Raw genomic sequence first — 18,659 nt, forward strand, 5'->3', positions numbered from 1 at the left:
GAGTATCTCTTGGCGCAGATGTGAGCTTAAATTGCAATTAACACATACAAGTAAACAAAACAAGAGGCACTCAAGAGACACCAAAAACAATACATTGCCTCCCAGGGCATCAGTTTGGAAGAGTTTACATTGAAAATCTCTGAACGGCGTCTTTATGGGATACAGATGAGCGTTAACGTCTATTAATGAAACTGAAATGACGTCTATTAATGTGACTTTTATCATTTGCAACAAACCTGCTCCATTTATCATAAAATATTCATACAATGTAAAGACAGTGGGTGAGTACTAGACTACTGATCACAGGGTCGTGGGTTCGATAAGCAGCTCCGCTAAGCTGTCTCTGTTGGACCCATGAGCAAGGAGCCTCAACCACCTGTCTGCTTCAGGGGTGCCGTTTCATGGTTGATTCTTCTCGGTGACCCTGGCTTTCTAAGCTGGGATATACAGAGTTTCATACTGTACGTATATGCAGTGATGACTCAGCGGTTAGAGCTCCGGGCTATTGATGAAAGGGTTGTGGGTTTGATAGCCGGGCTCGGCAAGCTGCTACTGTTGGGCCCTTGAGCAAAGTCCTTCACCCTCTCTGCTCCCTGGGCTACCCACCGCTCTGGGCGGGTGTGTGTGTGTACGATCACAGATGGGTCAAATGCGGAGGACAAGTACTTGCACCTTTACCTTTCATATGGGCGATTTTTCAATGCGGGCTCTTATACCAACTTTATTTATGAAAAATATAGGCAATGTTTACATGCTTTTAAATAAAGTCTTAAATTACATATTACATAGAATTTTATATTCTAAATGGCAAAGTGCAGAAATCCAGGCCATTCCAGAGGGTTCACTTACAGAAAACCTTTGACTGGCATTTACCTCATTTCTAAACAGTGAAAAGTAATTGTGAAACTGCCACCATGTCATTATCATCATCAGTTATCATTACCATCACAACCAGTAATGTGTTTCTAATGAAGTGGTGTGGTAACGATTTTCACCTCTTTCAGTAAAACCTAGATCATGGGTTTCCTAACACTACTCAGCAGCAAGTATAAGATTCACGTTAAATAAAATAATAATAAAATATTGGCATAATGATATGTAATGGAGCTGAATGAAGGAATATATGACTAAATTACTCACTTTTCCAGACATCAAAATGTCAAACCTCGGTTCTATCGACTTAAACAAAAACTACCTTTTAAAAATTCCTTACAGAAACCACTGGTAGTTGTGATAATCATGGTAATGTTGGGGGTGGAAATATTGTTTAAAAATATGTAAAGGTTTTGTCTTACTTAAAATTGTATAAAAACATTTTCTTTAAAAGGATTGCTTTTTATTATTATATTTGAGCAGAAATGTCAAAGTCTGTGCTGGGGACAAGGCCAAAGTAGCAAAGTACAGAAAGTACAGTTTTTTAGTTATTTTCTAATATTTCTAACATGAATTTATAACCTTTTTATAACGTAATGTTTTTATAAAAGTCAATGATTAAAACCCATGAAAACAAAAGCCGTCTACAAAATAACAAGAAAACCACACAAACAGCTGGATTGTTCGCCATGTCAAATTCGCAACCAGGGTCTGGGCAGTAGAGACCTGAGAAAGAGCCAGACTCGCCTACAGTCCTGCCCCCTTCTTCCAGATCAAGCGTGTCTCAGACCGCCTTCATTGAGCTTACAGTGCAGAAGCAGTACTTAAATGCTGATTATACTTTGCTCTTGTAACTCGCCACACACACACACACACACACACACACACACACACACCCACATATATCACATCTATGTTTATGTGAACCAGTGTGTGTCTGCCAGCCCCACAGTCAAACACACTAAAACACATGCTCATTCACATGCTTGCCTTTTGAGTGTGTTTGTGTGTGTGTGTGTGTGTGTGTGTGTGTGTGTGTGTGTGTATGTGCGCATGTCTGTAAATCTTTCTCTCTCTCTCTCTCGCTCTCTTTTTTTTTCGCTACCTGTTTCTTGATATCTTTATCTCTGTCTTTGAAATGGTTTTGAAGTTTCCTGAGGTCTATTAATCATTAGTCTCTCTCTCTCTCTCTCTCTCTCTCTCTCTCTCTCTCTCTCTCTCTCTCTCTCTCTCTCTATGTCTCTCTCAACCGACTGCACGCACACATACAAGTGTGCGTACGTACAAAGGAAAGGGTGGCTGCTTCTATTGAAATGACGGTATCGGTCGCTGGTGTTCAGCAGGGTCATGTGACGCGCTGGCCTGTTCTGGCCGGCCAGCGGTGGTCAGCTGATCAGCTGGGCTGGAGAGGTGAAGGGGGGCTTGAATGAGGCTGCCAGACGGAGCTGCCTGTTTGTTTCGGCTGTGTGTTCTGCAAAATGTTCATTCTCGAAGCCGTTACCTGTCAAAGCCATTCCGAGTAATGGCTTTGGAATGATGGTTATTAAATATATAATATATAATAAATATTATCAATTAGCAATACATTTGTTGTGAATGCAGCTCAGTGTATGGGCAGTAAAGTGCTCTGATTTAGTTAAAGATCTCCAGTTATTACTGTGGGATGCAGTATTACCGGGTTTGGGCAGTAGTTATTCACAGATGGTCCTATGTTTCTGTTATTTAAAATCAAAAAATGAACAAATACAAAGTAAAGTAAAACTAAAGTAACTACACACACCTGTTTACAGTCCAATCTGAACCATATAAACCTGTTTGTTGGCCACTCTCGATGTGACATCTTTAACATTGGACGCTCATGTCTTTTTACATCCACTCTTTTATTAAACCTAACAGCTCTTTTTTACATCCACAACCATGTATGGAAAGCGCATTATGGTGCTCCAGTTAGCCGTTCTGTCATTGCTACAGTAAATTAAAGTCCGAACAGGTGAACACCAGGTTTGTGGGCCTCCATCTAATACTTTTGGGATGTGTTGGAGAGTTGGGGCTGGGATTGCGATTCTGATCATCCAATATCCTGACCTCACTAATGCTCTTGTCGCTGAAGACAATAGCAATCAAATCCTCACTGCAATGCACCAAAATCTAGTAGAATGTCTTCTTCCCTGGACTGTAGAGACAGTTACTCCAGCAAAAGCAGGATAAACTCTTGTAATACCCTTAATTTCTGAAGAAACAAAGCATGAGCAGATGTCCCAATACTTTTGTCCAACACTTGTGTTCGGTTTGTTTTACTAAATATGGGACGTTTATCATGTTGTGTTCTTACATTGAAGTTAGACTGAAAACAAGTTCACTCAATATGTTTGAGTCTCCATCTGGGCCTTTTACATCCCTTGTATGTATGTGTCAGTCTATATGTGTGTGTGTGTGTGTGTGTGTGTGCGAGCGCGAGTCCAGTATCCAGTGACCACACAGCATGGCATTAATAGCCCCATGCCAGATGGCTAGTTAGATAAGCGAGTCGGCCTGCTGTTGCATTTGAATATGATCCTCGTTATGTCTGTGGCGGCTCTCCCTGTGTCTCCTCCTGCCCTTCACACCGCTGGGGGTCAGCAGCTCCACTCCAGCAGGCCGCTGTGCACTGACCGTCCTTTCAAAGTTCACCGCTCCTTTCAAAATAAGCAGGTTACCCAGAGACTGGAGCGCACAGATCTGCTGCAATAATGCGGCCGGCCTTCTCTGTTGCGTGTCCTCTACAGGCCTTTTTAATGCTGCTAAAAGGCTTAACAGTTCTCAGAGCTGGTGCGAAGCATTCAAACAGAGAATTACACGTCTGCTCAGGGCCGCTCTTCGTTTACTTCCCCACCATCCCTCTCTCTGTCCTCGGCTTTCAGTGTGGAACTTGCAGTAAGTTGACGTCAGCCGTCAGCTCAGAAATCATGTGTTCATGAAAGAGGTCGGTGTGCTATATAAAGAACGGTAAGGCTTCTTCTAAGTCACTCAGCCTGCTCCATAAACCAGTAGCCGATAACATTGGTGACCAGCAGATTTTATTACTTGCTGATTTATTGGTATTGATGAAAATAACACCAATACTGCGCAAAGGCTCCTCCTGGGCCTGGCTTGTAACTCACTCACTCACTCACTCATGTTTAGCAGGCTGAAGATAGTCCACAAGAAGGCAATAGTAGTACTTAGACAGCTTAAGGAATGAGCACCAACTTGGGTTTGGGGGGGATGTATGTGAAAATTATACCTGTAAAGTGCCAAAACCCCTCTTGGCATCTCACTCACTTACTTACTCACTCATGCTAAAGGCTAAAGATGGTCCACAAGAAGGCAATAATGGTGCCTAGATAGCTTTACGCTTGGGGGACAACTTGGGTTTGGTGGATCAGTCAGGCGGACTGAGATGTTAGTTTGGCTAGAAGATTGCGAAGACGTGAGGACAATAAAGCGTAAAATTAATCTTGACAAATAATAAATGATGAGATAGGAACAGTATTAGTGAGTTAAGATAAGGTCTTTCGCGTAGGCCCTGTCATCAGCCCAGGTCTTGCAACATCTGGACTCTCGCCGATGACTACCCTCCCGGGCAGTCATCAGGACCAAAGGCTTCCAAAGGCAGCAAAAAGGGAATGCAAGTAGAGTCTCCTGGTAGAACTAATATATTTAGCCCTTTAAAGCCTCACTATAAAATAATTCCAAAATTCTAATTATTACATGTTTATTTGACCTTCTGACCAATAATAATTAAAAATACATTAAATTTGTGACTTTTATTTTATAGCATATTTTATACATCTGGAATGTTTTGCTTAGAGTGTGTCATTTTACACTTGGAAATCAGTGTATGTTTGCTGTCCACCAGGGAGCAGAAAACGTGATTTTATCAGATTTTATTTTCTGATTTTATTTTACATTCTTATTTATTTATTTTATTTGCAATTGTTATTTAGATATGATTTAACAATTAAGATTTACTCATAAAATCTTCATTACTTACTTCTTCAGTCGTAATTTCTCACTTATTGAAATGATCACACTGATGTTGCGGAGGTCTAAATAACTCAAATATGACACACTTGGCTTTAAAAGCTTAAGCATGGGCACAGTCTTGGATTTGGGGGGTTATGTCTATGAAAGTAACACATCAGCTCGCTCACTCACTCACCCACTCACTCAATCGTTTGTTGCTGGCTGAAGGTTCTCTATAGGAGGTTGATTATAATAGTGCTCAAATAGCTTTAGTCATGAGCACTGATTTAGGTTTAGGGGGTTGTATGTGAAAATAACACCAAAGCACCTCAAGGCAAATCGCATACTTCTTCACTTCATTCTCATTCACTCGCTCATGTTTAGCAAGCTGAAGATTCTCTATAGGGAAGCGATATTAGTACTAGCGTTAGAGGTTTGTTGGGAGGTTCTAACTGAATGATAGACAGTTGATTTGGGGGGAACACTGATATAAGATATAAGAGCCAGTGACTGTGCTGCTCTGCCATTACTGAGCACCCTTTTAGTGCAGTTCATCTCCTTTTGTGCCTAAAGGGATTGTTAAGCTGTACTGACTGTAGAGAAGAGAGTCTATGCCACTAGTCTATGCCACTAGTCCACTAGTTTCTGTAAATGACGTCTCCTAAGTGGAAAAATTGGGGAAAGTGGTTAGCTGCGTATCTTTCTAAATTTATTCAAACAATAGTATCATTATAAAGTCAAATTTTATAGTTTTTCACAGTAAAAGCACGAGATTAACTCAGCTAAACCTCATGTTGTGTTGGTGTATTGCTGAGCAGACAGGAATGCCCAAAAATCTGCTCACCAGAAGCAGAAACTAGCCCACAATATGTGATCAGCCCCTCCAGGACTGGAGTTTTCCACCCCCGATCTAACGGATATTCTACTACTCCTAAATACGTTTTAGGCTATTGACCTTTTTTTTTTTTTTTAGAGTGCTCAGGATGTGGCTTTCAGCTGACCAATAGTGCTGTGCCATCAAACCACCCATTCTCCTACCTCTTTTCTCTTACTGTGTACATGTCAGCATGTAGAGGGACAGTTATTCCACACCAGAATCCATATTCATTCTTAAGTTTGAGTGAGTTTTCAGTTTCTACTGTCTACCATCAAAGTATCAGTATCAGTAACGTTTTGGTGCCGCCGTTCATGTATTTATCACCTGCAGCTACATTCTCAAACTACCACAGTTTGGTAGGTGAACGACCACTGGAAAAATGCAGCACAGTGTTTGTGGTTGCCGTAGCGACCCTGCAAATTCTGGTTTCCGACTGTTGAACGCTTTCACTTTTGCAACTGTTTGTTTTTAGACTGTATCATTCGGTGAGACCGTGGCTTGGAGCATGACATTGCAGAGGCACTGCAGTCTCTCAGCTGCGCCCCATGTGCTTTTGGTGCTTCGCATTAATGACACTGTGTCCATCTTATATGAAAATGTGAAAAAGTGTTTCAACCAGATATAAGGAGAAAACGGCTCAAAATTGCTCAAATTGTGACTCGTCAGGTTAAAATAATGAGCTTAGGGTGTTTTGAGTTTGATGGTTTAGCTGATCTACAAGCATGATCAACCCAACCAAGCTAAACAACCAGTATGACCAAGCTTGACCGTGCTGGTTGACCAGCACGAACAAGATCAAATGCAGGTAAACCAGCGTAACCAGCAAGACCGAGCTGGTCGATCAGCGTGACAAGCAAGACCAAGCTGGTCATTCAGCATTACCAAGATCAAATGCAGGTTAACCAGCATGACCAGCAAGACCAAGCTGGTTGATCAGCATGACCAAGATCAAATGCAGGTCGACCAACATCACCATCAAGACTAAGCTGGTCGACCAGCATGACCAAGATCAAATGCAACAAACACTATGCTAGTCAAGAGCTAGTTAAGCAGTTGGCTTACCAGCATAGGGTTTGTTTTCGTCTGGATGACGACAAGCTCTTCAACCACCCTGACCATCAAAGACCAGCTCAGACCATTCTGAACCAGCTACCAGCAGAAGCTGGTCTAGAACTGGACTTACCTGCAGCGTATCATCATCAGAGTTGTACCACTGTACCAAAAAAAGCTGTAATTACATAACTAATAATTATGATTAATCTTTCCAGATTGCTGTCCTTTCGCTGTATCCTCTCAGCACGATGTACTGATAGAGTGGATAATGGAGAGAAGAGATGGGAAAAGCTAGTGTCGTCTAGCATTAATATTTCATTTGGAAGGAAGGCACAGCAGTGGTTAAGGTTGACTGTATGGCAGTTTCCTGTACCGAACTCTCATTATTCAACTACGGCAACATTTTAGAGCCCAAATTAACGCTTGTCTTACATAACTGAACTACAAAACCCCCCACCGTAGCCTAAAACTGCCTACAACCCTTTAGTAGCCGCAGTATTTCATAGACGCATAAAATACTTCTGTTTGGAGGGAAATGAGGTCATTAGCATTATTATATGAGGTATGCATTTAATTGGCTAAAATAGCACAGGTTTGAACACATTTGCATTATAGAGAGGGCGAGTGAGCACGGCTGGTGTGTCAGTGTTTCCAGTAGAAGCTGGAGAATGGTTGCTGGTTAATTAATGCAATTTTGAGAGGACGGCCTGTGGTCTGAGTGGTGTGGAGAGGGATGGTGGAGTGTGCGTGAGGCCCATGGGACCCCTTGTTCTTCGCAGGGAGGAGGCAGGACCGCTTGTCAAGGAGCCCTCTCCACACTTGACCTGTGATGCAGGTGTGAGCCTGCATCATTAGCTGCTAATCAGCTACAGCGTGTGGAAACTGGTCGGGAGTTGTTGAAGGAGGAGTTCGATGAACAACCAGATTTGCACAGATTTGCCCTTAGCTCAAATATAGTAAATCGGCCAGGACATATTTTGCGAAATGTGCTTCCTTGGTTTTGTACTGGAGCTAAGAGACTAGGATAGCTAAGTAAGTAATGGAAGCTTCTACTGTAGATAAGTGATGACCACTGCATGCTTAAAGCTAGCCTTTATATATAGGTATTATAGATGTTATATATACTAGTACATATAAAAATGGACAAAGCTAGTTGCATAGCTAAAAACAGCAGTAGCAGCAGCAACCCAGAGGAAGTCATACTTTTTTCCAGTCCTTTTATTACTGCTAATATGCTCAAAGGGGAACCAGAGCGCCGTTTGAGAGCCGTATGAAAAGTTCTGCTGTGTTGACAGGAGAAGGACATTAGGGTGACTGACGACGTAATTAATGCGTACTGTCTACCACTGACAAGCAGAGAGCACCCCGGCTCCAGGGGCACCGCCGCGGCTGTTGCCAGGCAGCAGCTGTCTGTTGCTAGGCAATGGTCGCTTGGAGGGGCCGTAGGGGTAAGATAGAGGACATAGCTTGCATGTGGAAGAAGCAACCCTTATGTCCTTCTGCTTGTGTGGCTAGTAGAGTGTAGACACGCTTATGTAGCTGCATCAAAGCCATGCTTTAGATTAGTGGTCAACCAGTACAGTGTTCGGTTCTTTGAGCACTGGGAAAGGAGCCCATGTCAGTTGACCACTGACACCCTGCTAGACAGTAGTGTGGGTGTTGTTGTACCTTGTGTGGTGGACTAACTAACAGACACATTTGAACAGGATGCTTCAATGGTTAAATTTATGTCTGACTGTTGATTACTGGTCAGTTTCGGTCAGGAACAGGAAACTGAGAGGACGTCTTACCTCAGTGGTCGTCATAAAATTCCGCTTACCTTTCTTTGATTTCCAGCTTTCCAACTTTCATTTCTGTCAGGAGCCAATAGAGACTCTACCCACTTCACTTGGTTGGATCGGCTCCTGGTAATAATCCCCAGTACAGATTTATATTTACAAATTTAAATTTACAAATACAGGGAAACTACCTTATTTTAATGACTGGGACTAGGAGTGTATTTCCCACATGGTTTGGTGGCCTTGTTCTGTTCAGCAAAAAAAAAAAATAAGGGAGGCACTGCTGTGAATCTGGGTAGTATCTGGATACACTTTGACCGGGTTCTGTCTACACTCTGTCTACGTCCTCAGTGTGACCAGATGAGATCTGATTTTACTTTCCTGCGATAATAGTAAAGCTACGTGTACATTATTTCCATTTTACTTCCTGTTTGTCATGAAAAATGTCCTGCTCTGGGAGACTTTGAACAGGTCAGAGGAATGGTGGATGGGGGGGTTCTACAATGCAGTGGAACAGTAGATGGTTCTCACAGTCCTTTAACAGCTGTATCAGTAAAATGCCCCGGAATTTCCCGAAATCTGATGACAGGAAGCGCATTCTGTGTACACTTGTATTAAATGTGGACGAGATCTGTCTCTGACCATCGCCGAATCCAATCACAGTGCGTATTGGGGGTGTGTACATCTGGCTTTTCATGCAGACAAGTGAAATCCGAACGTGATCCGATCACCAAAAACGCAGGTTAATGTCCAAGTCTAAACAGACTCTAATGTTAGCTTTCAGTTTGAAAGTATTTGGTGTTGCCGCCTCGTTTGCGCTAGTGACTTTTATTGTGACATAGTCCGTTTGTGGTTTAGTGGTACAATTGCCTCTCTCTCTCTCTCTTTCTCTCTCTCTTTCTCTCTCATGCTCTGTATTTCATCCCGTTCCACGTTAGTTCATTAGTAGTTATTAGTTCATTTCCCCTCTGTTACACTCTGTGTACACGCCTGTGCCCAGGAGACTCGCAATAAGCACATCAATATACCTCTGCTCTCCACTGACACTGAGTGTCACCCAGCCTGTGTGTTAGTGTGTGTGTGTGTGTGTGTGTGTGTGTGTGTGTAAGAGAGGCTATGCTTGGGTGTGATGGATTGTGTGACAGACAGCAGACAGGGATGTTCTCACCCTCGCTGAGTGTGTTAATGAGTGAGACGTGGTAAATGACCTGCCATCCTACTGAGATGATACTGTGTGAGGATGAGAGGTTGGTATGTGTGTGTGTGTGTGTGTGTGTGTGTGTGTGTCTGACCGTTGTGTGTTCTCTTGTTCTCCGTCTCTCAGTGGATATCAATCACGATACTAACAAATTAGCTGGATCTGGTATTGGATTAAAGCTGGGCAATATGATGATATTTTATCGTATCATGATAAATTTTGTAATCATGATATGCAAGCATATCAAGGATACTGTTAGTGCTTAATAAACACTGATACTCTGCAGGTTTCATTACTAACAGTGTGATTAGACTGGTTTAGTATACCGTATTCAGTACGGGAGAGGATCTGAACAACAGTTTATAAGAATCTGTCACTACTGATGTTTTTAGTCTGTGATTACATATATGGTAATATATACTACAAAAGTCTTTAAATATCGTTATATATTTTTTTTACCATATCGCCCAGCCCTATATTAGACAGATAATTAGACAGATCATTAGACGGATAATTAGACAGCTCGATGAGACTGATCCATTTTTTCCTAATTAATATGATTATTATTTTATATAATCTAAAAACTGCCTACATTTTCTAAAATAATATATATATATATGTGTGTGTGTGTGTGTGTGTGTGTGTATATACATGCATATATAAAAAATGTATATATACTGTAAATATGAGTCTGATTTTCTGAGTCTGATATATATATATATATATATATATATATATATATATATATATATATATATATATTGGCTTCTTCCTAGTACGCAGGCCTAATGAAGGTCGTATAGGTCAGTGTATTAATATGGGATATGGATTTTGATGTAGTGGTCAGATTTGTCCTATGTAATTGATCATCATTGTCTTTCTGACCACCTGTCTATGTTCAGTATCATTAGCAGTGAAGAGGTACTTTACTTATTCATATTCTGGTTTTGTTTGGGTTTGGGCCCAACAGCACCCCTCCTCTCTCTGCAGTCGGCCAGCAGAGTTTGAGAGGATGTGGGCGATTCATGTGCAACAATCAACTGAGACACACTCTTTTCAGTGGCATCAGTGCGAGACTAGACAGATGCCACTTGCTCTGTGCCCATAGATGGAGCCGAAATCAGGAGTAGGATCATCTGCACCTTATATTTAACCTCAGTCTTTATTAACTGCAGGAGACGAATGCACCGCATGCTAGTAACATTAGGATAGTTATGAACAATCACCTGTATAGGTTCGTTCTGTCACCGTCTGCTTTTCTCCCACGATACTGATATTACAATCACTGCCTATTTGAAAACTTTAGCCATGTTTTAATTAGAAATAGCTCACTCAGTCTAGAGGCAACCAGGTCAGACAGCACCTGTAATAGAGCTATATAGCAGACCGGCCCAATGCCTTTCCTGGAGATCCACCACCCTGTGATCTAATATAATATAACTCTGGAACTCTGGAACCAATTAATTTAATAAAATACTGTCATTAAAATAAAGGAATGTAATGTATTATTATTATTATCATCATCATCATCATCATTATCATCATCATCATTATTATTACAGCTTGACCAAATCATCATTCACAGAAAACTGTTTTTCACATTTATCATTAGCCCAATACAGCACACTTAACTCAGCAGGTGCTGGCTTAGTGTATATGTGTGTGTGTGTGACACAGAGAGAGAGAGAGAGAGAGAGAGCAGAGTAGAGCAGGTGGGTGTTTTAACCATAATTTCAATAAAAACTGAGGTAGATACAAATAAACGAGTCGTAACACTAGTGAACAATAATGAAACCTTTTCTAGAAGCAAATATTTACCTGAAAGTGAAGCGAAGTGAAGCCGTGAAACACGCTGGTGGTCCCTGTCCGTCAGTTTCATCTTTCAGACACAATTCTGATAAGACTTACCTGTAGACTGGGGTTTCTGCCACTGCTGGTAGACCTGTATGACCGTACGCTTCCATACACCTGCAAATCCAGCTACTTCCTTTACACTATGGTCTTTGGCATGCCCAGATGCAATCTCTCCTTTTTACCAGTCGACATCTGCTTAGCGACCCATTTTCCACACATCCAACGAGATGTTCACTGCACTGTACCACATCTTCTCAATCTATGAATCCCATCACACACCTTGCAGATATTTATAGCCCGATCATCCTTGTACAGCGCCATCTACAGGAGCCTCAGTTACTTCCACCTTAAACACGCAAGGTGACTCATTTTTTTGCGCCCAGGGAGCTTATTTGGTTACGTTATTATCGTTCTATAAAGAAATATATATCAAGGAAAATAAAGATAAGTGGTGATTGGGGCTGTGCTCAACCCTGACCAAAATGAAGCGAATAAGAAGATGAATGACTGAATATTTACTCTATTGCTAATTATATTTTCCCTTTAATGTTAAATATGATGTAATGCAATACATGGCAAAAGGCCAGTGCCTTATGATAAAGTAGTGGAGATTTAGTTTGATTTATGGATACACTTGTCTTCCATCATTAAAATTAAAGGTTTAATGTCACTATTTTAACCACTCTACATTTCATATTTGACCAATTTTCCCAGGCTTTGGACCACAGCGGTTCCCAGCACTTCTCATCAGCAGCAGCATTCTCAGCTGGTTTAATGGAAAGATTCCACATAGTCCTCTTCACATTCCCTGTAATTCTTTAAAGGTATTCATGGATATTTGAATAGAGTGGACGGCACTGGTACTGGGTTCACATTCAGTGTGAACATGCCTGTTAGTTTTGTACTTATACATGAGCTGATGCTGGGCTACTGCCACTGAGCTATAGTACTGCATGGGTAATGTGTAATGCCTTAGAAATAAATGTTACATTCCTTTGTAATACTCTGTCATTTCATAAACATTAGGGACATCAGTATCGGCATTGGCAGACATGTACATGAACTACACAGAATATCGACATCAGCCCTTATCGGTCAATCCCTAACTGTTAGGAATACGGTGTTTCACACACTGTAAATTTATGCAACTAATAAATGCAATAATTTATGCTTTCTTTGCTAAGAAACACCCTTTACCCTTTGATTTTACCCTTAGGACGTCCATGCATGCAATTACCACATGCTATCCTTTAGTCTGCACTTGAGTAACTAGTGCATGCAGTATCACATGTTATCCTTTAGCCTGCACATAAGTAACTAATGCATGCAGTAGCACATGCTATCCTTTAGCCTGCACATGAGTAACTAATGCATGCAGCAGCACATGCTATCCTATAGCCTGCACATGAGTAACTAATGCATGCAGTATCACATGTTATCCTTTAGCCTGCACATGCATAACTAATGCATGCAGTATCACATGCTATCCGTTAGCCTGTGCATGGGTAACTAGTGCATGCAGTATCACATGCTATCCTTTAGCCTGCACATGAGTAATTAATGCATGCAGTTAGCATGTGCTATCCTTTAGCCGACTCATTAAGTGTTTATAGCAGCATTATGCAAGAATTGTCATTTCTTGCTCCTGGGCTCCTCCTGCAGTTGTTAAGTGGAATTCATGCTTTTGTCCACCCCAGAAAAAGGACATGCATTTCTGGACAAGCTGAGAGATACCGAATCATCACTGAAAGTGAAAGAAATGTTCCCACAACCATTACCCGGAGCTTCTGGCTTCTATACTGGTTATATTAATAATTGATATCCTATTCTCCCTATTACAAGTCAGTGGAGCATCAGTATGATTTAGAAATTGAAGGTAAAAATACATATCTAGATATTGTTGCTTTAAATCAAAGGATTATTGTAGGATTTTTATTTTCACATCAGGTCTCTTCAGTCATCCCCTGCGGCAGAGCGGCACTGCCTGACCATGCTGCTTTCTCGCCTTGGCACACCTGCAGGATCTTTCACAAACTATATACAATGACTTTATTAATAACAGTATATGATAGCTTGCTTGCCAAGTTGACACAGCTTGCTCTCTCTCTCACTCTCTGTCTCTCTCTCACTCTCTCTCTCTCACTCTCTCTCCATGGGGTGACAGAGGCAGACTGATACAGTCACATGTGGGAATACTCAGGAGTGATCACTGTTCTACATTTTCCACAGAGAGTGAGAGAGAGGTTGTGTGTATGTGTGTGTGTGTGTGTGTGTGTGTGTGTGTGTGTGTGTGCATGTGTGATTTCTCTGCTTTGACCTTGTTTAGTTGAGGAGAGTGTGTGACAGATCTCCAATATGTTGCTTTTGTCACAGCTGTGCTCCATCAATTCATCGATCGCCACCTCCGCATGTACTCTATGAACACAAACACACACACACACACACACATTTAAAACTCAGGACACGAGTTACCTGCAGATCACAGTTAGCACAGATGTATTTATTTATTTATTTATTTATTGAGAGAAAGGGAGATACACAGATCAGCCATAACATTATCACCAACTGAACAGTCAGTTAAATGAAGAAGTAGCAAACATAAGGATCTGAGCCACTTTGGTAAAAGCTAAACTGTGATGGCTAGACAACTGGGTCAGACCATCTGCTACAAAAAGGGGGGATGTCTTGTGGAGTTTTTCTGATATGCAGTGGTCAGTACCTTTTATAAAGTGCTCTTTTTGTGATCAACGGAGGCCCCAACCCCAAACTTACAGGACTTAAAGGGTCTTCTGCTAACATCTTGGTGCCGGGTCCCATAGAGCGCCTTTAGAGGTCTTGTGGAGTCCATGCCTTGAATGGTTTAGATCTGTTGTGGCGGCACTAGGGGGCACCTAGTCAATATTAGACAGGTGGATCAATGGCGAGAGCTTGGAGAGAAAGGTGGAGAGAGCTTAGAGGGGGGATTGCCTTGAATATACTTGACTGAAATTATTCATTCTATTCATTTTCACAGAAATAAATAAATAAATAAAACTATACTATATATATCTACTTGATATAGCATTTCATTAATGTGGAAATTATGTCTGATGTATGATTTTTTTTTTTTTCGGGGGTTACACTGCGCAATGTTTACCCCGATTTTAGCCCCGGTTGTCAGTCTGACTAAGTCTTGAAGGAGTGAATCGATGACTTTTACCTGGCTCTGAGCGAACACACAAACTGTACTACGACCAGTCCAGTGTAACACAGAATGCTGTGCTGAAGAGGCTTCAGAATGTGCGTCTTAAGTGGCACAGTTCACTTGACTCTCTTTGCCTGTTATTTCCTGCTATGTTGGTTTCTGTTAAAAACTGCAGTCACAGCTTTCCACTGGCTTAGACCACAGATTGGCTTCTCAAAATGATTTCAAGAACATCACCATCCTATGACCACAATTATGTTACGTCTGCTGTATAGGGAGGATGTTTCTACTGTGTCTGTCAGCCTGTCCATTTCTTGCTCTTATTGTGGTCATCTTGTAACATCTAGTTTGCAATCCTTTTGCATTAGACAGTTAGATTGTATACTGCTGCCACTTCAGGCTGGCTAGTCTATGTGTATGTGCGTATATTGATGCAGACTGTCATGACGGCCTACAACAGCAACAGGCTTTTTGCTTGAGTGCTTGTGTAGCACCACCTGCTGGTGGCAGTATGACTTGCACACTGCAGTAAGGCAGCTCTTGTGGCTTAGATTGTAGAGCTGTGTATTGGATAGAACCTGGCCATGCTGTACGTATCACACTACAGGGGTTATATGCTAGGTGATGTATTGTTTTGTTTTTTTTTTACTTAAAATTTTAGGAAAACATCATTAAAAAGAAATGCACCCACCATGATGTGCATGAAATCTGAGTAAAAGCAAAGTTTCCTTTATCCAATCAAAACAGTGGGTTTTAAAAACAGTCGGGGTTTAAACACAACACTAAATGAACCACGGTCTGACACCAAGCTTTGCATATAAAGTATTCATTAAAAACCGATGCTGTGTGTTTGAGAATCGATACAGTATTGCAAACCTAATATCGCGATACTTCGATATATTGATATTTTCGTACACCCCTATTAGATATCAGGCCATAAAATCTGAATTTACACTATTTTTGTGTAAATGATGTCCTTATCATGCACAGTAAAGCACCTGCAGTGATGCTGGGGAAGTATCATCAGGCCCAGTGATATAGTATAGTGTGCAATTGCTTTATGTTTGCATACTATGATGTTATGACAGCCTCCGCATAAGTGGCCTCGGCTCTCAGAGTAAACCATTGCATGCTGTTTTATTCTTACACATAGAGTCAGCTGAGAAAACATGTCCTCTGCCAGGACCACGCTGGGTGTGCTTACGCAGAGATTACCATCAACTTTTATTGTTCTCCTAAATCAAACCTGACTTATCCGTACCATAGACTTCTGTAGAAGTTATTATCCGGAGTCAGGAGTGTGTACATTGTGGAGGCTGCAGTTTCTCATACTGGATGTGTGTGCGCGTGTTTGTGTGTCTGTCGGCAGGTGGCTGTGAGAATGAGGAGCGTGTGTTCCGGGAGCGCATGCGGCCCAGGAAGAGGCAGGGCGCGGTGCGGAGGAGAGTGCATCAGGTCAACGGACACAAGTTCATGGCCACCTACCTGAGACAGCCCACCTACTGCTCCCACTGCCGCGAGTTCATCTGGTGAGTGCTAGGCCTCCTGGGGGCTGCATGGGCATTGTGCCATATTACATCATGACAGAGGATGTAAATCTCACTTTATGCAGTTTGCGTTTTGACGCAGTCTAAAAAAAGGAAAGTTGTATGCTAAGGTTTGGACGCTCCTGGACAAGCGGCATGTTTTGATGAATTATTAAATAATGGAGGTGAAAATGTGTTTTTTGCCCCTAAACCAAAACTAAACATGTCCAATTGTTTTATATATATTTTTTTCAATATAAAATTGTTTTGACACAGATACAGAACTGACCCCTGTAGTGGATGCTGGGCTTTAATAATCTAAAATTCACTTCAATAGTAAATGCTCTTAATTAGTAGAAACCCAGTGCAGTACACAGCACAGACACAGCACAAACTATAACAATAAATAGTTATGCATATATATATATATATACAAGTTTAATTATTAAACAACACATAACTTACAAAATTAAGCATTTTTAACAGCACTTAAAAATACAACATTTTTGAACAATCATTTTGACCAATTATTCATTCAAAAACACCAAACTTTGAACATGCAGAATAAATCCTTATTATAAAAGCTATAATTTAACATTAAATTAAAAATTTCAGAACTACACATTATAACAAGCCAACCATGATGAGCGATTACATAAACTGCTCGAGTTGCTCAGTTGGCTCTCTGTTTGAGTTCTCCTCCATGTTGCTTCCATGTCGCAGACAGGACAGGGCGGAGTCACGTGACCATACACATGCGCAAGTCTGTTTTTTAAGGGGACAGTAAACAAACACACACAGTGGGGAAATAATTGACATGGGCAAGATTACGTTAGTTAGACGTTCTGAATGTCGGTTTGATTCATTTTTGCCCAGTCGTAGTTATTTGTATTTATTGTAATGTTGTTGTTTTACTAAGTCAGTAAACACTTACTGCCCAGATAAGCTCTTACAATTCCAGTTCTCAGTGGTATCTAAAACATTTGAACGATACTGTATATAAGCTGTAACAGTGCAGTAAGAACAACAGCCTGTTTTTGTTTACTGTAAGGAGAAGAAAAGGAGAGGTTAGAAAATGATCCTAGAAAAATGAATGTGGTTCTTAAACACATACATATGTAATATGTAAACCTCAGAGAGGTAAATAAAATACCAGAGAAATTTCTAATAAATTCATCTAAATCCAGAATATGAGCTAAAATAAGATACAACCTCATACTCACTCAGTTGTGTTCTGTTTACTGTGTACTGTTAATACAGTTTTCACTAAGATTTATGAGGGCAATGCGATCTATCCTTGTAAGAGCAGAGCTGAGAGCGGTTCTGTGGTTTAAAAACACAGCAGGAATCTGACGTAGACTTTTTTTGTTTGGACTTTTTTTCCAGAACAAAAAGACAATTCTTAGGAAGATATCCTAAGAATGAATGAGACCCATTGTTCCCATTGGCCTTTGTGTGGTCTGGTTACAGGTTTTCAGCGCAGATGAATTATGCTTTTACATTTTGCTTGTAACAACAGACTGTCCTAAAGTACCAACTTTGAATTCTTTCGATTTGAATCACAATGTGATTCACATTCATTTTTTATTTTTTCATAAAGTGATTCAAAAAGTGATTCAGTACAAAGGAGTGTGTATGTGTGTGTGTGTAAGACAGCATGGTGGGCTCATCAAGTGAACTTGATGAACAGATTTTTTTGGACTCCGAAGCTGTTTGCACAGCACAGTGTCAGTGTGTTTGCTGTGTGTCTGTATGTACATTGCCATCAGTGCACACACCGGCTGAGGCCTCAGTCAGCATTGTCTTCCCAAGCCAGAATCTTCACGGATGGCTTACCTTTAGTGGATTGTTGTTCCCATAGTGACAGTGGGAAAAGCCCTCCGGCCAGGGGTGGGGCAAATGCTGTCAGAGATTAGTGAGGGCATCAGGTCTGCTCACCATATAGAAACGTCTTCCTCTTACAGTACGTCTGAGCACCGCCGTGTACATGTGGTGGGCCAGCATGTGGTTCTGGTTGCAAATTAATAAATAAAAAATGGGTGACATTAACAGAGTTACTTACTAGTTTTGACAAGAATTGACCAGAATTGTGCTCATATTCATTTGCAAAGTATTTAAATCATGTAAGTTCAAACTATCTCTTTGTTTTTCCATTAAACAGCATAATTTAAATCTCAAAGCAGTTGTTTTATACTCCTGCACCATGGTATTCAGAACCTGACAGTAAACTGTAATGTGTGCCATTTAAAAGGACAATTCAACACTAGTTGTGCTGATATAATAAGAAGTTTAATGGCGTTAATCACAACATTATTCTGTGTTTAATTATGAA

General features: G+C 41.0%; 1 protein-coding gene across 1 annotated transcript in view; it reads left to right on the forward strand.

Annotated features, from left to right (window-relative positions):
- The window catches only part of prkceb (protein kinase C, epsilon b), a 115,181-nt gene that overhangs the window by 44,024 nt on the left and 52,498 nt on the right, over positions 1-18,659 (forward strand). The window contains exon 3 of the mRNA XM_072677721.1: positions 16,171-16,330. Within this exon, the coding sequence (XP_072533822.1) occupies positions 16,171-16,330 (160 nt within the window). The remainder of the gene's footprint in view (positions 1-16,170; positions 16,331-18,659) is intronic.

Source organism: Salminus brasiliensis, chromosome 4 (assembly GCF_030463535.1).
Source record: "Salminus brasiliensis chromosome 4, fSalBra1.hap2, whole genome shotgun sequence".
In the NCBI taxonomy this organism is placed as follows: Eukaryota; Metazoa; Chordata; class Actinopteri; order Characiformes; family Bryconidae; genus Salminus; species Salminus brasiliensis.